The sequence below is a fragment of the Microtus oregoni genome, unplaced genomic scaffold, assembly GCF_018167655.1.
Source record: "Microtus oregoni isolate MIOR12 unplaced genomic scaffold, Mior012 000011F_ref0000422, whole genome shotgun sequence".
Classification (NCBI taxonomy): Eukaryota; Metazoa; Chordata; class Mammalia; order Rodentia; family Cricetidae; genus Microtus; species Microtus oregoni.
Window position 1 is genome coordinate 18,911,887 of NW_024543070.1, and position 22,811 is coordinate 18,934,697.

General features: G+C 39.3%; 2 protein-coding genes across 2 annotated transcripts in view; one reads left to right on the forward strand and one right to left on the reverse strand.

The window, feature by feature from the left end:
• Positions 1–22,811, reverse strand: part of LOC121453178 (catenin alpha-1) — a 135,445-nt gene that overhangs the window by 34,799 nt on the left and 77,835 nt on the right. Inside the window, exons 8-9 of the mRNA XM_041659708.1 lie at positions 6,206–6,286; positions 5,004–5,156 (exon numbers count right to left, since the gene is read on the reverse strand). Of these exons, the coding sequence (XP_041515642.1) occupies positions 5,004–5,156; positions 6,206–6,286 (234 nt within the window). The remainder of the gene's footprint in view (positions 1–5,003; positions 5,157–6,205; positions 6,287–22,811) is intronic.
• Positions 13,102–19,280, forward strand: LOC121453179 (leucine-rich repeat transmembrane neuronal protein 2). The gene is made up of 2 exons (XM_041659709.1): positions 13,102–13,761; positions 14,110–19,280. Exons 1-2 carry the CDS (start codon positions 13,758–13,760, stop codon positions 15,654–15,656), a joined length of 1,551 nt encoding a protein of 516 aa, XP_041515643.1. The 5' UTR covers positions 13,102–13,757; the 3' UTR covers positions 15,657–19,280.

A 22,811-nucleotide genomic window follows, 5' to 3' on the forward strand; every position in this document is an offset into this window, starting at 1 on the left:
AGGACTAAAGGCAGCTGGAAATGAGACAGGACACTTCATGAGTTATGGCTACTACAGTTTCAGACTGTATCACATCTGTCTCTAGAAGCCATGGCAAAGGTAGATGAGAAAAGTCCTGAAGCAAAGGATATGATCTGATTTAAGGATCATACGGGACTGGCTTTCTTTTTGGAAAACAAGCTAGACAGGAATCAAAGTGCAAGCTAAATACCTGTTAGGAGCTGCTGCAGAAATCCAACACGTGATTGTTACATTATAGACATGATCACAGAAATTAAACAATACTTGCAAATCTGTTTCTCAAACTGACTTTTAATGACATGAAAAGCTGGACAGGACAGTAGGGAAATCTGCTCTAGGAAGAATACAGAGTGCATATATTCACAGAGAAACTGCTAGGACAGACTTTATAATTATCTCATGCTCAATACTGAAAGGGACATGAGGGGAACAGTGTAGACCTGTCCTATCTAGATGTCTTAGCAAGATAAAAATGAAAGGATTCTTGACTGGCCAAAAGTCCAATTATACATGAGACCTGTTCGATCAGGAGATTTCCAATGGTTAAGTTGAAAGGTTCTGTCTTATGCTTTATCTCAGACAACATATTAAAAAACATCAGATCAGATGAAAGAAGAAACTATATGTATAAACAAAGTAGTAGAGGCCGGGCGGTGGTGGCGCACGCCTTTAATCCCAGCACTCGGGAGGCAGAGGCAGGCGGATCTCTGTGAGTTCGAGACCAGCCTGGTCTACAAGAGCTAGTTCCAGGACAGGCTCCAAAACCACAGAGAAACCCTGTCTCAAAAAAAAAAAAAAAAAAAAAACAAACAAACAAAGTAGTAGAGATAGAAGAAATGACACACATTTGGAAAGTTGATAATATAAAGAACAATGGCAGCAGCAATTCTGACAAAAGCTTAGACCAGATCTAAGTTTACACTGACAGTATCAAAACTACACACAGAGCCAAATACCCACTTGCACTCACACTGATAGGTGGACCTGATGTCACTGAGAAGCAGGTCCCTCTGTAGGGAAAACCTAGGAGCTCTAGCTGACTATAGGCTAAATGGGAATCTCAGCCCATAGCCATCACCCAAAGGCCAAAAATCATCCAGTGATATAACGGTGAGCCAGTCTCCAGAACGGTGAAAGCCTTGGCTGTTGCCTTACCATGTTTACTGTCCCTGGAGCAGGTGTTCACTGAGAGCTGCACTTGAATGGAGGATACTCAGGGAAAAGCTGTGATAAAGAGAGCTCCCAAAAAGTCTGGAAACCATCTAGCACTGGACAGCAGAGACTTGTGAAATTTTCAGTAGTGATTTAAAAAAATAAAAAGGTAAAATACATTTTATCTAAAGCTGTTACCATTTGAATATATAATAAATGAAACAAACCAATGTCATTGTTTTCAAACTACGTATTAAAGCATGTATTTTATACTGAAAATAACCTCAACTCACAGGTGTGAACAGCAGGAACATGGACGGGGTAGAGTGGATGACAGCTTCCCTTTTGTAACAGGCAGAGAGGAAACTCCACAAGTAGCATATACTGTCTTTGACGACAGTGAGTTTTCTCTGACTGAAAGGCTGAAGGAGTCCTAGAAGGTCTACATGATTTTTAGGGGGAGGGGGTGAGGGGGAAAAGCACGGATAACACAGAGTCTCACTATGTACCCCCAAAATAGCCTGGAACTCACTACACAGAACAGGCTGACCTTGAATTCCTAGACTCTGCCTCTAACGTGCTCAGCATACAGCATACATGATGCTTTAAAAAGCTACACAGAAAGGGATTTATACGGCTGAATAAAAACCTATGATTTTATAAGAAGTAAACACCAAATAATCCACTTGATCCCTGAAGAGAAGAGTAAATCTGACTGTTAAAGGCAGAAACTCCAAAGAAAAGCAAAGCTCAAAGCCAATCGTACCAGGTAAGAGAAGTAGTGAGAGAATAGGTGAGTGAGGATCGTAAAATGAACCTACGGGGAAACAAACTCAGCAGCCTTAACCTCTTCCTGTATGTACACGGAGTAGACTAGGCAGACTGTGTACTCAGGATACCTACTAAAAAGCATGTATGTGACACACTTTCACAGTACACTCAAGTACACAGTACTGTGCATTATGTAATTGGTCTGGTTTTATTTTTGATTCATCAGAAAATACAAACATTCTTCAACTTTAAAAGTAGTACCTCAGTTACCCACACCAGAACTGATAGTTTATGCTAATAAGGTGACGTGGGATAGGGAACCAACCATCTGATTAAATAATTGGAACTTTTGAGGCCAGCTTGGCCTGGAGAAAAGTGAGAGTCAGACTGAGATCCAACAACCAGGCATACATAATGAAACTTGAACAAAATTTCTGGCTATAGAAACTCACAGGAGCTATTAGGTTGGTATATCTACCACTGTTATAGGAGGGTGGAATGCCCCAATTCCATCCATTTGGAGAACAAAAATTTTTCCCAAGCTCCAACCTATGTGTCTCTTAATTTGGCTGGTCCTGACTAGTAAAAGTTTTATCTTTCAAATAAAATGTTATATGTACATGTTGTTCTAGTCAATTGTCAAGCCAGAATAAGCTATGAAAATGCCTAGGATTTGAGGCAAGCTGGTCAGAGTGCTAATATCTTGGAGCCTGATCTCACTGGGGCCTAGGACCCTTCCCTGTAGGTTTACACTAATTCATGGCAGTTAGTGTCAGAACTCTTTTGCATTTTTTCAGAAAGATCACTCTTTCAAAACACACCTGCAAATATCCTTAGTGGTTACCCGACCTTCTCCTTTCTAATTATATGAATATATAACCAATCATGTATATATTTTACACACTGTTCTTAATTCTGTTGAACCAACAAGGGGAAGCAGGCCTTTACATCAAAGTTGGCCTGTAGACATTTAGTTAAGCTGGAAGGCAACTAATGAAAAGAAATCAAATCAAGGGATTAATAAAACACACTGAAGCATTTTACCTTTGCTAAAAAACAAGTCTCTGATTAGCTCAAGGTATGTCATTATAATACAAAGGTTGTAGGGGGAGAAGAAGTCTTGTCATAGAAAAAAAAGTTCTGCCTTGAGTTAGGAATTTAAGGCTTCTAACTCTTTAAAAATTAATTTCCTTTTCATGGACATAGTAATTATATATCTTACTGTCTCAATTATCATAAATATAATAATAACTGTTTTCAGAATGGCACTACATAGCCTGGGGTTATGCCTCAAGTAATGAAAATCCTGTGTCATTTAAACAGACAGGTAAGATGTAAGAGAAGGTAATGGGGGAAGGGCATGCAGTGGGAAAGAGGTGAGAGAAGGGTTAGAACTGAGCTGTGCTGAGGAACATCACATCTCTGAAGACTATGTTCAGAATGAAATGAAATGTTTAAGTCTGGAAAAAAGTTCCCAAAGACTCTCAAGTCCAGTCTGTGATGGATTCACATTCTCTCCCTGCAACCATGTTTTGTTTTTTCAACAAAGGGTTGTACTGACAGGTGTTCTGAAACTTACTCTGTAAACCAGGCTGGCCTCGAGCTCAAAGATCTGCCTTCTCTGACCCCGAGTGCTGGGATTAAAGGCCTGCACCACTATGCCCAGCCCAGTTATTGTTTCCCAATTCTTCAAGCCTCATTTTCCATGCAAAAAGAATTATGGAAAGTACACAGTGCTGTATACCATATGTGTTCTTCAAATATCAATTATGCTTTGCTGGTGGGAGAGCCTGAGGATGATGGAACTGGAAGAATAAAGGGCCTTCCATTCGGGTACAGATAAGAGCTGCCCTCTCTTCAGACACTAATACTCCAGGCCTTGATGCATACCACTCAAAGGAACTTTGTAATAAGTAGGCTACCTACCAGTTTCCGGAACACAATTTCTGTCCACTTGGAAATTACGTCTCATACTGTCACATGACTGCTGTGAGCCAGATTGTGTGTAATGGAGATACAAATGAAACTCTCCAATTTTAGCTCCAAATGTCAGAACCATTAACTTGAATAACAGGCTGACCTATGCATTCTGTACATAATTTTCTTCAAAAACACTTAAGTCAATAGTCAAAGAAAATGAGGTGTAAAATTAGTAAGGTGTTTAATGTGATTATTGATTAATGACAGGGTTTCTCTGTGTGGCCCTAGCTAACCTGGAATTTGCTGTGTATACCAGGCAGGCCACAAACCCAAGAAATCCGCCTGTCTCTGCCTCCCAAGTGCTGGGATTAAAGGCATGCGCCACCACGGCCCAGCTCTTTGGAGTATTTTTGTAGTGTTAACTTGGTTTGTGCCACTATAAATCACATTTTACATTCTGCTTTTAAATAATGATCACTTACCAGTGGGTCTATGGAATATTTATCAATTATTAGTTTCTGTGCTATGCTTTGTGTGCGTCTCATTTCTACACTATACTAATAATTAACTAATATAAATTTATTTAACAAATGAAGAAACTTGTCTTGAAATTAAGTAGTAATTCACCTTTTCTAATTATTTTACAAACCAACCATTTCCACACACATTTCTAGTGTAGCTGATTTGGGGCTTGTTTACTCTTAAAACGGGACAGAGTCACATCCACCTTGAGTGTAAGGTGAAACACCTAGCATATCTATCATTCTTTTGGTCCTCAGAACATAGTATCATTAGTAACCTCTTTTTATAGCCAGGACATAGAAAGTGAGAACTAGTTAACCTGCTGGGGTGGAAGCCCAGGTGATGCTTCTCAGAGAGCACCAGGTCACAGCTGCTGCCTCTGTCTGACGATCACGGTCTCACTTTAGCTGCATTACCAGTAAGTGCTAGCGTTAAAAGCTATCCATGGAATCAGTGTAAACTGACAAACATAATAGAGACCCAGTGATAAATGAAAAACTGTTTATAAACGTTGTGTATTAGGTGAGCCCCTGAAAACTTATAGTTAATTCAATCATGCGATTAAAACTGGTAACTCACTAAGTTACCTATGTTACTCAGACCGCTAACACACTTACCTCAATCAATTTGTTGGCGTGTTCACGGAAAACTTGAGCATACTCCCTAACTTCTTTCTCATTTCCATTCTTTGCAGCTTCAATCAGGACTAAAAGAGGGACGTTGGTCTCCAGGAAAGAATCTGACACGTGGTCCATGACAGCTTTGCGAAGCTAGTAATAAATTGTATAAATTTGATTTTATTTCTACTAAGAAGTTAAACTGTGATATAATACATCTACGAAAGACAGCCTGCAAAAAGGACCTCAGAGCCCACAGCTCACACCACACACAGCACTTCAGCAGCAGAACTTCAGTTTTCCAGACAGTATCTCTTTCTTTCCTTGGAACTTACAAAACAAAATGGGATTATAGCAATGCTCTGGATTGAACTAGTACATAGCTTTGGAATATATGTAATTAGTCTAATTAGTTAAAATTAAATTAAAAAAAAAGGAAAAAGAGCACTGCCTAGTTTATCTATACTATAGGGTTATGGACTATAAATTTTAAATGTTATCTTTCTAATTATTGCTGACACTTGGTTCACCAAAGGCATATCAATTTTTAGTTTTGTTTTATATCTGATATGGACAATAAAATGTCTCTACTAATTCCTGAGAACTGTTCAAATTCTCACCATAACTTGTCTTAATACATTATACTACATATTTATAAAGTCAACTCTAACTTCTTCTAAAACTTTAACACAAAATTTAATTTCAAAATATTAATGAGATTATATATCATTAAAGGAACAGATTTTTAAATTTACTAACATGGAAAATTTAGTATCTCCAACATTACTGTACTTGAGCTAAAAAGACATTTCCACCAGTGGGAACAAACTGACAGTAGAGAAACAGAATGGGTGGGCACGTGAGAAACTGGAATCTAGCGTATGGAAGTCAACACAACAAAATCTTCTGAGGTTATTTTCCCAGGTCCCAAGCCATCTGTAATTGGTTTTCCTGCCCATGCATCCTTTTCGCACTGGACCTGGCTTATTCAGTAAACCCCAGAGGGAACAGCACAGTCAACATCCCTCTGAGATTTTTTTTAGACATTAAAAAAAAAAAAGCTTATTAGCAATACAACAGAAAAGTCACTTTTCAGAAGACTTACCCTCTCCCTTAATTAAAAATATATTAGAATTTTAATCAAAACTAAAGCTGAGAACTTCTGAAATAAAATTAACACTTAGAAAAAAAAAAAAGCTTACCTGCCTACGCAAGTCCCTTGTCTTCTTGGTCATTTTATCTATTGCAGAGTTGAGTGCATCACTTCTTTCTTTACGTCCAGCCTAAATAAACAGATGCTCACGTGAGTGTACATCAAGAAACCTTAATGAAAGCCTATAAATATTTAGTGTCGAAGCAACACTGAAATAAAAAAGAAAGTAAAAAGTCAGGCAATGGTGGCGCACACCTTTAATCCCAGCACTCGGGAGGCAGAGGCAGGAGAATCTCTGTGAGTTCGAGACCAGCCTGGTCTACAGAGCTAGTTCCAGGACAGGCTCCAAAGCCACAGAGAAACCCTGTCTCGAAAAACCAGAGAGAAAGAGAGAGAGGGAGAGGGAGAGAGGGAGAGAGACAGAGAGACAGAGAGACAGACAGAGACAGAGACAGAATGGGCTTTAAATTTTTTTAATTGTTTTATTTGTTAAATGTAGGGTGTTTTGTCTGATGCATATATGTACATACATATATACATATACACATGTGTGTATGCATATACATACATGCACATATATATCTGGGCACCATGGCGGCCCACAGAAGCCAGAAGAGGGCATCAGATCTTCTAGAACTGGAGTTATACAGATGGCTTTCAATCGTCATATGGGAGCTGGAAACTAACCAGGATCCTCTGCAAGAGCAGCAAGTGCTCTTAACAGCTTAGCCGTCTCTTCAGCCTGCAACATTGTGGTTTTTGAGACAGGTTCTCTGACTGAATCTGGAACTCATCACTGACTTAGCTAGGCTGGTTAGATTTAGTTCTGCAAACTTCAGCAATTTTTCTGTCTCTATCTCCTCAGTTTTAAGATAATAAAGCATACCACCACAGCTGGCTTTTTATATGAACTCTGGGAATCAAACTGAGGTTGAGGGCCTTGCGCATACACAGCAAGCAATTTACTTGGGCCATTTCCCAATCTCCAAAACATAAGATGAGGGTTTGGAGAGATGGCTCAATAGTTAAAAGAGCAGTTGCTGTTCCTCTAAAAGACCCAGGTTCAAATCCCAGCACCTACATGGTGGCTCACAACTGTCTGTAATTCTAGTTTCTCACATATTCATGAGGTACACATAAATATGCAGGCAAAACACCCATGACTTTGAGGAAGTTACACAGACACAGGAACATCCGCTTTAAGACACAATGCCACCACACACCATGAATCCTTTCATCCTGCCTTTACTAAACTACCCTAAAAATCAATTTCTCTCCCTCTTTCCTTCCCTCCCGCCCTCCCCCCCACTGTAGGAACAAAATGCCTCAGTGAAGAAAGGTCTGTCAGGCCAGGCACAGTTCTGATCTCAGCACTTGGGAGATAAGAAGGCAGAATAAGTTTCAGGACAGCCAGAACTACACAACGAAACCCTATCGCAAAAATTGAAACAAAACAAAACAAAAAGGGTCAGTTAGCTCAGATGCAGTTACTGACCATTCTAGAATGTGCTGGACAGAGCGCTTAGATCAACATGTTTGTTGGCCTTTAGTCCATTGGTTTCAGTACAAAGAGCAAGTTTAGGGTTCCGGTCATCCTCTAAAATGTAACACACATGCACCTACACCACTTACAACCTGAACACGTAAGCTTGATAAAATAGCTTATCGAAGTTAAGAAAGATAAGGAGTTAAGAAGAGTACCTGCTGCTCTTGCAAAGAACTCAGGTTCAGCTCCTAGAATCCACATAGTGGATCATAACCATTTGTGTACTTTCAGAGGATCAGACACTCTCTAACTAACCTCAGTGGGCACTGGGTACATGTAGTGATATGAGCGGTGGGGCTGCGTTCCCAGCACCCCGGCCGCCTGGCTGGCTAGCTTAAGCTTATGCCCCGAAATAATTACACGGACACTGTATTCTTTTAAACACTGCTTGGCCCTTTAGCTCTAGCCCTTACAGGCTAATTCTGATATACTGATCAACCCATCTCTAATAATCTGTGAGCACCAGTCTTACCGGGAAGATTCTAGCCTACGTCCATCCTGGGTCGGAGCTTCATCGCGTGCATCTGCCCAGGAGCCGGGAGCATGGCATCTCTGCTCCAGAGAGCAGAGCTGTCCGTCTCTGTCTGAGGCGTCTTACCTCACTTCCCCTTCCTCCCAGCATTCTGTTCTGTTTACTCCACCCACCTATGTTCTAAGCTATGAGCCCAAGCAGTTTGTTTATTACTTAACCAATGAGATCAACAGATTGATATATGACACTCCCACATCAGGTACACACACACATATACACAGAAAGTGCTTATACACATAAAACTAAAAACTCAAAAAAATGCTTACTGCTTTATAAAATTGAATTTGTTATTTTAAAATTAAAGTTGCTGTGAATTGCTATCTATAAAATAAAGTAATTCAAACATAAATACAAGGAAAAGCAACCAGGAGGCACAAATGACTATCCCTTATTCAAAATGCCAGGCACCAGAAGTATTTCAGAACTTAAAGTTTTCAGATTAAGGATGTTGAACTTGTGTACCTTTAATCAGAACAAAGAAACTAAAGGAAGCAATCTTGAGCTCTCAGCTAACTGGGAAACTGTGTCCCACTGCATGGAGACATTGGGTATTTGCTTCATTTTGATGTGGGTATCTGTTTAGCTGTGGCAAAGGGTTACCTCAGAAAACAGTAAGGACTATTTCATGATAAAGCTTCCCTTCAGGAAGCAAATACCAGCTGAGGTGAAGAGAGGCAAAGGTTTCTAGCTGGGTCAGTCTCTAACAGTACAATTCTGGAATTAGGAATTCTCATCCCATCAAACAGAGAAGTTGCTAGACCTTCCTCCTATGGGACAAACTACTATTTATGTAGACAAACCCCCATGCCTAATCCATACACTTAAAATAGGCAGGACTAACCACAATTCTTTCCACAGAGGACTTAGAATCTAAAATCATTCAGAGCAGGCTGGGCATGATGGTACATGCCTTTAATCTTAGTACTCAGCAGGCAGGCAGTTTTCTGTGAATTCCAGGCCAGTCTGGTCTACATAGTGTGTTTCAGGACATTTAAAGGTATATAATGAGACCCAGCCTCACAAGAATTAATAACAGCAACAACAATAATAATTCAGAGCAATACCTAATTCGACAATATGCAGTATCATAGAGTGTTATGACAGGTATTCCTAATGACAAAACACCACGTCATAGTATAAAGGGAAACTGTATAAAGGAAAAAGTTACATACTTCTCTACTCCACCCCCTAATCCCAGTTTTTCGAGACAGGGTGTCTCTGTGTAGCCCTAGTTTTCCTGGAACTAGCTCTCAAACTCACCTCCCAAGTGCTGGGATTAAAGGTGTACATCACCACCACCCAGTATGAAAGGGATAAAAAATATAACAGCCACAAAGGCAAAAGCAAAGGTTTTGACATTGTTGGTGGCACCTCAAGGCAAAGTTTGGCCTCTAAATTTCAAAACAAATCTATAAAAATTTACCCAACCTAACCACAAACATCCCTCTGTTGGCAGGGGAAACGTTCCAAGGTAAAGAATCTATAATGGTCTTAAGTCTTTTCTGCCAGAAGTTTTCACCTTCGTATTATACATACAACCCCTGGAGGAGTCCGCCATTTCTATTACTTTGCCAACTAAGATCACCTAGCCATGCTCCATACTATCAGCTATCTGTATCTGTTCTGCTTCTCCAAATTTGTCATGTTCTCTCTCACTTACCATATTCAGATTTCTATCTTTCCTTGGGATAAGAGCCATCTCCTTCTGGAAACTTCCACTGGTCAACCTCAACTCTAAGTTCCAAGTTCCCTATCCCTTCATAGTGCTCCCACAGCCTATAGGACTTCCTCTCTCAGTCTTTACAGCAACGGAAACCCTAACATAGGCACAATAAAACAGGTATGTGTGTGTAAAGCTCATTGTCTACCATGAAAGAATAAAAATTTCACCTACATGTCTGTATGTCACTCCAAGTTGGAAAGTAACTCTCTAATCCCAAACTCTCACATAGAAGAATGCAAGCAAGTAACTATAACCACCACTTGCTGAATTTCCTTAAAACTATTTTATAGGGAGTGCTGGGTTAATTTCTGCCTCCTCTGCCCTGATGCTAACACCTAAAGAAGTCAGCAGTGGTATGTACATAAACACCATCTTCCAGAAGTGACACTGCCACTGCAAAGTCAAAAGCATCTGTATGTGGAATAAAGTTTTAAATGTCAAGAAGAAAGACTAGTTCAGAAAGGACTATGGAGATGGAGAGATGGCTTTGTAGTTCACTAGTTCTTTGCAGAGGACCTAAATTTGGTTCCAAGAACCTACATGGCAGTGGATAACCACCTATAACTCCAGTTTCAGGGGATTTGATACCCTCTTCTGACCTTTCAGGAACAAAGCATGCTTGGATTCATCCTCATCCCCCCCCTCTCCTTCCCTCCCTCCCTCCCTCTCTCTCTCTCTCTCTCTCTCTCTCTCTCTCTCTCACACACACACACACACACATACACACACACACACACACACAGAGGCAGAACACTGTTTTAAAATTTAAAGATTGAGACTCAGGGAGGAAATATGAATGAATCTATCAATGAAACCTGTGTGTACATATACATGTGTGTGTATGTATGTATATGTGTGTATGTTTTTTGCTTGTTTATTTTTTGAGACAGTGTTTCTCTCAGTGTAGCCCTGGCTGGCCTCAAACTCACAGAAATCCACCTACTTCTGCTTCCTGAGAGCTGGGATTAAAGGCACGTGCTGCCACCACCTGCCACATACACCAATTTTAAGGTAAATACTCTGTCTTTTGGCTACAGCCTTAGCCTTCAAAACCCAAAAAGTAGATGAGTAAGAAAAAAAAAAGCATGACTTTCTACTGCACATCTGAGCAACCACCCTCTCTCAAAAGTTGACAGAACAGCAGAAACAATATAATTTGAAAAGTTTCAGTTCACTAGGTACATCAATAGGCAGTGGTATAATTTGAATAGTTTCACTTACTAATACATTAACAGGGGTCAAACAGACTAAAAATCAGAAAGGAACTAAATGCTCTAAGAGTTTAAGAGGAAGGGAACGCATTCCCTTCAGTTTTTACATACAACTCATTCCTAAGCATGGCTGACCTAATCCAACTAACTCACATGTTTTTCCAACCCAAACAACTAAGGCAGTTAGTAAGAATTAAACAGCTTCTGCATTAGAAAGGTTATTTTTCATCAGAATGTGGCTGACTTCAGGAAGATACTAACAACATCATAAGGCTTCCTTTCAACTAATAATGGTGCCTTGCAACTTTTAGGGCCAAGCTCCTGGTGAACAGTATTTCTGAAACCTAGGCTCTCAGACTCAGTAGGATCTGATTAAAATGTATCTACAGAAAAATCAACAAGTAATAACACTTCAATCTCATTTACACAAAGACCAAGATTATTAAACACTAGAGTAGAGGAAGGATCAACACCAGTGAAGAGTCAACATCACAGTGGTATACATAATTGTGATGCAAAGCTCATTCCTGAGAATGTGAGTAACTTCAGCTTGGCCAGTAGAACTGCAGCGCATCCCATCTGACAGTGTCTACACAACTGTTCCTTTACCAGTGTCAGATGTGCCATGAAAACTTTACTGTCCCCTCAAAGTACTGCTGCCACCTTCTCTCTCATGCTGTCTAGGCCTTCACTACCTTCACAAAGTCTTACACTTCTAAACCCACATTGGGGTCACTTGTAGAAAAGCTTAAAATTATATATTTGCATTACTAGAGTTTCCATAAAACCTTTACACATGACCCCAAGGAAGAGAAAGAGGATTCTAGTCATTACCACAGTAGCCCTACTCCAGTAGGAAAATTCTCCTCTTTACATAATGACTTCTTAGAATTCACCAGTGGAATACAATCCTCAGAAGACCACAGGCCAGTCGTGTGCTTATTTCATGGACATCATCAATACTTTTGAGATTTCTACTCTCAGGTTTGAAACAGGACTCACTAAGGGTAAGTAGTAATGGTATGGGGAAAACTAAGTTCATATAGCCACATCAGCATGACAAGATAAGTAAATGGCAATCCTTTAGTCTGGCCTGCAACATGTCCCTGATTCATGCTAGACACATCTTATGCATTTATATAACACGAACCATAAACATTCATGTCTGAAAAGTTATCTAACAGAAAAAGCTAGAGTTATCAAGCAAAAAACAACCAACAAAATCCTATTCCAATATAAACGCCCTTTCATATTCATAAGGGGAATTCAACAAGAGCTGCTATGAGATTCAAAATTTTGGTGTTACAACACCCCAATCTCAGTAGCAACTGTGGCTTTCAGTTAAGGAACAGGTGAGATGTTGAAGCAGAAATTCTGCAGACTGTGTCAGAATCCAGGCCCAGTACAAAACTTGTTCGAAATTGCTAACATCTGGGTCACCTGTATAAAAATGATGGTGTCAATCTGCTCCTCTCTTCTGGTAGGACATTCAAAGATCAACTCAGCACTGTTTTCCGATCAGTGTGGTAATAAAGTACTGTTATATAATACGCAGAAAAGAATTATTCCCTTGAAATTCTGAATGGAGGAAAAAAGCCAAAACGATTTCTTTTGGAAGCCACCCTCTTTTTTCTGGCTTTATAATGTTAAGTTCTTAATGACAATAAAACTAAGCCCACTTAGTTTAGCAACACAGTCATACTTCGCTTTTTACCAAGCATGACAACAAGGCAATTGAACAGCTTTGCAAACTACCAGAGCAGAGGCGTACCTTGCATAGGCTGGCATTAAATCCACACTTCATAAATCAATCGTGCCCATTTAGATGATCTCTATGCAGAATCAGCAGTCTAACACTAGCTCTCACACGCATTAGAAATCATCACTCTGCTAGTCCAACTCACTGTTCAGATGTTCTTCTTGAATGCAGCATTTATTACAACCTCATTGTTGCTTCCTACACTGAAGGAATACCAAATTCTTAAGTCGGGAGTTCTTCTTTCTCAATTTATTGTAAACAGGGGGTCTTGTAACGACCCTGACACTGTTACAAAGCACAGTGCTTTTTAACAGTAAAGCTTCTGGAAAACCCAAACAAAAGACACGTCACCCGGTGACGTCAGCCTATATACAGTTCTGTGTGGTCGCAGCACATAAGCAAATCCATTCTTGTGCCGTTTCTCGGAAAAGCTTTTCAGTAAATGCACTCATGCTGCTCCAGAAGCTCTTCTCCGCGACAAGCCGCCCATCTGCCATCAACAAGTTAAGACCGACAGAACTAACAGCTGCGGTAAAGAAAGCCTGAAGCTCCGATGATCAGCAGTAATCAGAGGAGGAGGAAATTATTAACTGATAATCAAAGCTGATTTAGGGGATCAGAGCACCACAGAAAATGAAACCGATGCTATCTAGAGGAATATCCTAAGGAAAAACCAATTCACCCTGGCAGATTTGAATTTTACTTGGAAATCCTGGGACACAGAAAACAGGAAACCGGTCAAAGGCTCCTGCATGTTAGAGCCTTTTACAGACTCACTGCGTTGAGTCTGACAACCTCGACTGAATGCAGCCTCCAATGTGCTCAGAAGAATGGGTAAGTCCATGCATTTTTATGGCATTTCTTTTACAATCAAAGAGGATTCACGCTTTTATAAACTAAGCCGGTGAATTCCCATTTTATGATGCAAATCACTTGTTTTCGGATTTTAAAATTTATGTAAAGGCATATAACACTAAGGAAAGGAACATGTTTTAATCTCTTTTATACATGGTTTAAGTTTTGTGTTCCAGTATACGAGGTTAATTTTTCTGCAGTAAAAGAAAAATGTTCCATGCAGTGAAATCTTTCATTATGATGTTACATTGTTGTTGTTTTCAACAGCCCCTGTATTCTGCTGAAACATATCCTATCTTCTTGTTTTCCTTAAATTATATTCTGCAGGCTTACATTTCAAGTGGCCATTAGGGGCCCCTATGCTGGCAGCAATATATGCAATGAGTGTGGTTTTAAAAATGCTGCCTGCCCTGGGTATGGCGTGTCCACCCAAATGCCGCTGTGAGAAGCTGCTATTCTACTGCGACTCTCAGGGCTTCCATTCAGTGCCAAACGCCACAGACAAGGGTTCTCTGGGCCTGTCCCTGAGGCACAATCACATCACAGCGCTTGAAAGAGATCAATTTGCCAGCTTCAGTCAACTCACCTGGCTCCACTTAGATCACAATCAAATTTCCACTGTAAAAGAAGATGCTTTCCAAGGACTATATAAACTTAAGGAGTTAATCTTAAGTTCCAACAAAATATTTTACTTGCCAAACACAACTTTTACCCAACTGATTAACCTGCAAAATTTGGACCTGTCTTTTAATCAGCTGTCATCTCTGCATCCTGAGCTCTTCTATGGCCTTCGGAAGCTGCAGACCTTGCATTTGCGTTCCAACTCCCTGCGGACTATCCCAGTACGCCTGTTCTGGGACTGTCGTAGTCTTGAGTTTCTGGATTTGAGCACAAACCGTTTGCGAAGTTTGGCTCGCAATGGATTTGCAGGATTAATCAAACTGAGAGAGCTTCACCTAGAGCACAACCAGCTGACAAAGATTAATTTTGCTCATTTCCTCCGGCTAAGCAGTCTGCACACACTCTTCTTACAATGGAACAAAATCAGCAACTTGACGTGTGGGATGGAATGGACCTGGAGCACTTTAGAAAAGCTAGACCTAACTGGAAATGAAATCAAAGCCATCGACTTAACAGTATTTGAAACCATGCCTAATCTTAAAATACTCCTCCTGGATAACAACAAGTTAAACAGTCTCGATTCCAAAATCTTAAACTCCCTGAGATCCCTCACAACCGTTGGCCTCTCTGGCAATCTGTGGGAATGCAGCCCCCGAGTGTGTGCTCTCGCCTCCTGGCTGGGCAGTTTCCAAGGTCGGTGGGAGCATTCCATCCTATGCCACAGCCCTGACCACACCCAGGGAGAGGATATTCTAGATGCAGTCCACGGGTTTCAGCTCTGCTGGAATTTATCAACCACTGTCACTGCCATGGCTACAACTTACAGAGATCCAACCACTGAATATACAAAAAGAATCAGCTCATCAAGTTACCATGTAGGAGACAAAGAAATTCCAACTACTGCAGGCATAGCAGTTACTACAGAGGAACACTTTTCCGAACCAGACAATGCCATCTTCACTCAGCGAGTAATTACGGGAACAATGGCTTTATTGTTTTCTTTCTTTTTTATTATTTTTATAGTGTTCATTTCCAGGAAGTGCTGCCCTCCCACTTTAAGAAGAATTAGACAGTGCTCAATGATTCAGAACCACAGGCAGCTCCGATCCCAAACACGACTCCATATGTCAAACATGTCAGACCAAGGACCGTATAATGAGTATGAACCCACCCATGAAGGACCTTTCATCATCATTAATGGTTATGGACAGTGCAAGTGTCAGCAGCTGCCATACAAAGAATGTGAAGTATAATATCTACTCAGCATCAAAAATCACATCAGATAAGTAACCTATTTTACATTGTAGGGGCTAAATACATATCTAATTTTTACCAATTGTGACATTAAGCCTAATTTTCCAAATCAAGTGGAGACTTGAGTTTTTGAAGTGTTGAAGTATTTTTAATTTTTTTAATGAAAACATATTTTAAGTGTTAAATGAAGCAATGCTCATATTAATTTGCACTCTTGTTGGAAAATCTAAATGCTTAATTCAATATAAAACATTTCATGTATGTAATTATATACTATTGTATGTAAACATTTACACTAAGGTCTCCTCCATATGTTATTTTTTTTCTACTGAAAACAGTTCCGAAAGAAGCTACTAAACAAAAATAGATAGGGATGAAAACCTGTTTGATTATTATGCTCCATCCCATGGACCAAAACTGGCTTCCTGCTTAAAAGGAGACAGCAAAAGTTCTCTTGTAAGATAAAGTGGTATTTACTCAAACTATAATTTACTGCCAGTATGAGAAGTAGACTTACATGTGTGTTTAAGACTGGTAAATATTAAACATTATTCTTTCAGAGTTTGGCCTGGTTTAATAGACATTATCTAAGTTACATCATGAAACCAGCACCTTTTACATAACTCTAATAAAACCGGGTGACTCTTTAATTTTCAACAATAAATCCAAGCAATTATTTTAAAAGGTCTCATTATAATAAATCAATACTAAATAATTACACTGACTTCTTATACAACTCTAGTTTGACTTATAATGGACATGCTGATTTTTGTGGCATATAGACTATTATTTTAAACTAGTATTAAATTATCATTTTACTAATTAACTTACTAAATCCTAAACTTATGTAAAAACCTGCAGTTTGGAAAGAGAAAAACTGAGTCAATTTAACAATCCTGATATACTCCATCCGGTTTGAAAAGACAGCAACTCTCATGATTAAAAGATGCCTTGACAAACTGTTTAAGCTTCTTCCTTCTGTCTTTTCCTGATCTTTAAACCTCAAAGACCCAAATTAAAAATAATTGGGTACTAAAGATGCCTAACGCTGATTCTTGTTACATTATAAAAAAACAATGAAAAATTAATTTCAAAATATGATGTTAAAGTTTGACCTTTAATAAAGATACACATTTATATTGTCAGCTCCTTTTGAGACAGAACTAACCTATTTCCGAGGCAAGTTCTAAGGCAGAATTCTTGATACAGGCCCTGCAGCCATACAACAGTAAGTGAAGGCAGAAGCCCGACTCTCAGGTTAGTGGAAGCTATGAAGCAGCAAACATTATTGTACAATTTGCACCAAATAAGCGATGCTCAGGGACCTGTATGATACAGAAGTAGGCTCTTTGGTGTAAATACGGATGCTCTCGTCATAATAACAAATGACAATGATGCCACATTTTTTTCATGAAGGAAAGAATCACAAGTGTTCAATTATGACTTCTTTAAAGCAAGTGATGGCATACTGAGGATTTAGACTCAAGATACCAATTCATGTAGAATTTTTCTACAAAGAAGGCTCCACATATAGGAGAATATTGAAATTAAAGTACCAATTTGATTTCAGGAAAAAAAAAAAGCATTCGTATGTGGAAAAAAAATGTATAAATTCTTAAAGAAAGGCACTAACATAAAAAAGGGAGGCATCCTTTCCTTAACATGGATGTTTATCACTATATTCTTCACTCAAAGCTTTTTTCCTCCCCAAGATTGAAATGTTACTACAGACCTAGATTCAATCACAATTTTCCTCTTTTAGCACAGAAAAAAACACCCACATTTCAAATCTCTTAGCAAAAAGCAGACAATATTCAGGTTACAGTGAAAATATGTGTTCTTTATGTATTTAAGGTGGGTAGATTAGTTTGGCAAAGCCTCAGAGCAGTTCAATTCAGTTGATCTTGAGTGGCAAGCATTACATCTCCTGATAACCCAGACGCTGGGCTTGTCTGAGCCAAGACAGATGCTGGTTTTCCGGCACAGAGCACAGCACACTGCTTCCCCACCGAGGTGGGGAAGAATTTACCAACTTGTATGATGGCGACCACTGCCATTGGTCAGGTGATAGGCAGCTTGTTCACAGCAACAGCTTTGAGCATACAAGACTCCATTGGCCCTAAAGGATAAGTGTTTTTTCCTCATTTCAAATGATAACCAAAATCAATTCAAACTGTGAGTTAAAAAATAAGCAATATAACTAGGAACTCCAACTGACCCTAAAAGACATAGTTAATGAAGTATATGCAGCAGAGCAAACCATTCAGCACCTGAGAGCAGTGCCAAAGCCACCGAGGCACACTATGGTGGGGGAGGGGAGGCACACACTGTTCATTTGTTTGTTTTTCCTTCCATGGTTTTGGTAATGGTAATGCCAACCAGGTATTTTCCTTTCTTACTTAAAGCACAAATTGCCATGTCTAATTGCCTCAGAAAGCAGGGTTCCATTTAGTTAACAAGAATTTGTACTGCAGTATCTGTGCTACAAACTGGCCAGAGAAGAACTGCCTCACAGTAAAACCATTCATAGTTCCTAAGTCAAAAAGTGAGGGCTTTCGGGTGGGGTTTTATTCTCTTAAGCATTAACAACACACCTTTCCCTCTCCTCAATTTTAAGAGTTAGTGTAAAATGATCATCCCGAATCAGAAAAATGAAATATCTACCTAGGAACTAAGAACTAGTTTGCAACTACGGTGACTCATTTCTGTAGCCTACAGGAAATTCGAGCTTACCTTTCTGAAAAGAAAGTGAGCTGGTAAGTTTGAAAATCCATTCAAAACTCATAATATGTACTGCCAGCATCAAAAAGCAGACACTAATTTTAAGCCAAATAATTGTATTATCACATATAATTTCTTAATGAGTCTAAGTTAATTTCTGTACCAATTCAATGAATGGAATTAACTGAACTTCCTAATTCTACTCACTAATTACTAAAAGTCCATCTGCTTATTACAATGCTGGACCCCATCTTCCCAATAAAAGCCAGCTCTATGTAGCACTGGTCTGAATTCTAAAATATGAAATAGTCTTATTATTTTCTTGAGTCACACTTCCCACACATAGCTGTGTAGGGGAGTGGGGCTATAAATTCTCTCTCTCTCTCTCTCTCTCTCTCTCTCTCTCTAATAGGTACTTTTAAAGAATATTTTAACAACAAGCTTACATGATAATTTTCCTAATGCAGCAATTCAGGGGCAGCACTATTTCAAGTCTGTTTGGAACAAATTTTTCATAGCTTCTCATAAAGTGCTTGAATCAGAAAAGATTTTTTTTTTTAAAGACAACATGGGCCATCTATAGATAATAAGTACTTCTTTAGCTAACCTGAAGCAAACTCACAGCGCTTGAAAAACCAGAAAATGACCACAGATGCTTTCTTATTCTACTATTGTAGACATCTGGAAACATCTCCAACTCCTTCAACTAACCTTTTCTTCCCTTGAGTTTTTAAAATCAGTATGCTACATGGAATCTATGAACAATGAGACTGGAAACTCAAAGTACAGTCCAAATATATTTGTTCAATTACTTTTAAGAGCCATGGGGGGTGGGGTGTTGGGGGATAGGAAGAAAATACTGTCATACAAGGAATCGGGTTGGGAAAACCATAATACAGTGTACAGGAAAGTTTTGTTATTAAAATTGTGTATACTGTAAAAAAACAAATGTCTCTTTTGTTTCTGATTTTCCCCTGAAATCTGCAAGTGCTGACAGGAAAACTTGAATAGGTATTTAAGAGAGAAGTAAGATGAACAACTGTTCTGTACCAAGCTGTTTCTCAGTGTCGATGTGTCTGCAGGGTAGCTAATCATTACCTGTCTTTTTTCACAGAGGCAAAATCTGGTTAAGCAATGGGGAGATGGGGGAGGCGGAATATGACAACATACAACAAACCACTCTAAAAGCTGCCACTCAATAACCAGTTGGCACAGCCTTAACAAATGGATACAGAGTAGGGCTCATAAGCCCTGGGGTTGGTTGCTTCTCTCAATTCTCCTGGTATAACAGACAACCGCAGTCTGAAACTTGATCTTCCTGGTGACTAAGGCAAAATCAAAAACAACAGCCAGGTGTAGTGGTAAACCCAGCATTCTGTATGCAGAAGTAAAAGAATTACAAATTAGAGCCCAGCCTGGGTAACAGAGCATGATCTTATCTCAAAGAGCTAGTTCTAGGACAGGCTCCAAAGCTATAGAGAAACTCTGTCTCGAAAAGCAAAAAACCAAAACAAAACAAACACCCCCCCAAAACCCAAAACAAACAAACAAAAAAACCAAAACAAAACACTGCTTTATTTAGAGGACAGCGTTACACGCAAAATTCTGAAAAAAATGGAGTCAGATGTGGAAACAGTAAGAAAAAATGTCAGATGGAACCACTAAGGAAGACTTAGAAAATCAGCAGACCTGCTCATCGTGTCAGTTCTTGATAAGCAGCCCACTGGTTCATGCTACCTGCTTTGTGATCAGCCAAGGCTGGAACCCAAAAGGCCTACAAAATGAGTAAGTAATTTATTTTTTCCTTGCCACATCTTAAACTATGTATTTCCCGCACATATACAGGACACCCAGTAAATAGCTAAATAAATTCACACTTCTTCTATCTCTGACTATGAGTCTGTAAGATAACTAATTTCCTAAGAAAGAACAGGTTTAAATAGATAAAGCAATCACCAAGTTGACCAGCAGAGGGCATCATCCCCTAAAGCTGGAGTGGCAAGATGGCTGTAAGCCACCATGTAGGTGCTGGGAACTGATACAAGGTCCTCTACAAGGACAGCAAGTGTTCTTAACCCCAAAACCATCTTTCCAACACTTATTGTTTTCTCTTTATTAAACAATTTTTTAAGTTTTATATGTGTGAGCCTGCAAGTATGTCTGTGTACCACATGCATGGAGTGCCCAAAGAGGGCAGAAGAGGGTACTGGATCCCTCTGGAGGTAGAGTTACAGAAAGCTGTGAATCACAACATGGACACTAGAAATCAAACTCAGCCTCTCTAGAAGAACAGCTGGTGATCTTAACTGTTGAGCCATCTTTCCTGTCCCTATTTGTTAGTTTTTGCGGTTTTTGTTTCTTTTTTAATGTGTTTGTTTGTTTTGGCCTTTAGAGACAGGGTTTCTCTGTGTAGCCCCAGCTGTCCTGGAATTTGCTTTGTAGACCAGGCTGGCATCAAACTCAGAGCTCCATCTACCCCTGCCTCTGGAGTGCTGAGATTAAAGACGTGCTGTCCCTCACAGCTCTCTGTTTGTAAATCAGGGTGTCCTCCAGTCTGACCTATCTACTAACTGGTGGATTACAGGGATGAACCACCACAGCCAGCCCTACATCACCTCTAAATGGTGATTATTCATTTCCACTCTAAAACCACTTCCTGAAAAGACACAGTCTCTTAAGACAGTTCCATATTTCCAGCTTTTCCAACTCTCATAAGGATATCCTCACACAGAAAGGCAGAACAAGTATCTTTGTAAAACATGTGCTGGGGACAGAGGAAAAGGTCTAGCTTTAGTCCTTTCTTCCTAGTAAACCTACTAGGTTTCCATATATTTACCATGTATTTTTATAATATTTCCAAAATAAAGTTTCAAATTTTTAGAGCATAGCTTCTAACTCTCTCCAATGTGATATAAATACTAAATATGAACGTGCAGTACAGTGTAATGGCAACTTACTGATTTTGTTCCTTCTCTATTTCTACGAAAGAACCCTGTTACAAGGTTTAAGGCATTACTTTCATATATAAGACATTAATGGCTACACTTTTATAAAACTTAGTGGAGGGGCTGGAGAGATGGATCAGTAGTTAAGAGCATTCCCTGCTCTTCCAAAGGTCCTGATTTCAATTCCTGGCAACCACATGGTGGCTCACAACCATCTGTAATGAGGTCTGGTGCCCTCTTCTGGCCTTCAGGCATACCCACAGAAAGAATATTGTATACATAAAAAAATAAATAAATATTAAAAATAAATAAAAATAAAACTCAGTAGAACTACTGATTTTGTTAAAAAAAAATTATGGGAGCCGCAGAGATGGCTCAGTAGTTAAAAACAATGACTGCTCTTCCAGAGGAAAAATAAATGAATGAAATTTATGCTCTGGCAATGCTGAGGCATGGCAGTCCATATATGATGGTGGTTCTGTTGAATATGTCCATATTGGGTTTCATGGTCTAAGTTGATGAGGATGACTGACCAGGTCGCTTCCTCAAGAGAGCCCCAGATCTCATTATAGATGGCTGTGAGCCACCATGTCATTGCTCAGAAGTGAATTCAAGACTTTTGGAAGAGCAGGCAGTGTTCTTAACTGTTGAGCCATCTCTCCAGCCCTACTCTTCCAGAGGACTGAAATTCCCAGCACCAACACTGCAGCTCACAACCATCTGTAACTCCAAGAGAATCCAATGTCCTTTTCTGATCTCCACAAACACTACACACACGGTACAGACATAGTTGCGGGCAAAACACCCATACACATATAATAAAATTATGTGATGTGGTTGCCAGTATAAATTTTAATAAAAGCCTCAAGTCTTTATCTACCTCCCAACTAAATAACAGAAATTCAGACTGGAAAATTACATATCACATATTATACTTCACAATAGCCGCCAAGTTTAAGGATTTAAAACCACTTTATTCCTTACTGAAATTTAACTCTGTAGTCTCTAGTTATCTCCATTATCAAATGCTTCCTTTTTCTTTACAAAGTATATATTCAAAAGTCATTGTAATTGTAGTGGTTCTTTAACAAGTCAAATAAGAAGTTTCTTTCCACATTTTTATTAAAATCGGGACTAGCTCCCAACTCTAATATCTCTACTTAGGCAAAATAAAAATTATCTGATGGCTATACATTAAAAATCTACTCTAATTTAAATTTAATCAACCCAAATGAGGCCCACCTAACAGAAATCAATTCTTCTTGTTTTCCCCAGCTTTCAGAACTAGGTAAGAGATGCTTTGTGCCCTGTCATGTAGTAACAGAATATTACTGTACAACATTGAAGTATATAAAGCCTCAATACCTCCAGGTAATGACAAGCAACTTAGTATGAGTAACAGTGGTCCTCAACCTTCTAATGCTGTGACCCTTTAATACAGCTCCTCATGCTGTGGTGACACCAACCATAACAAGTATTTTCATTGCT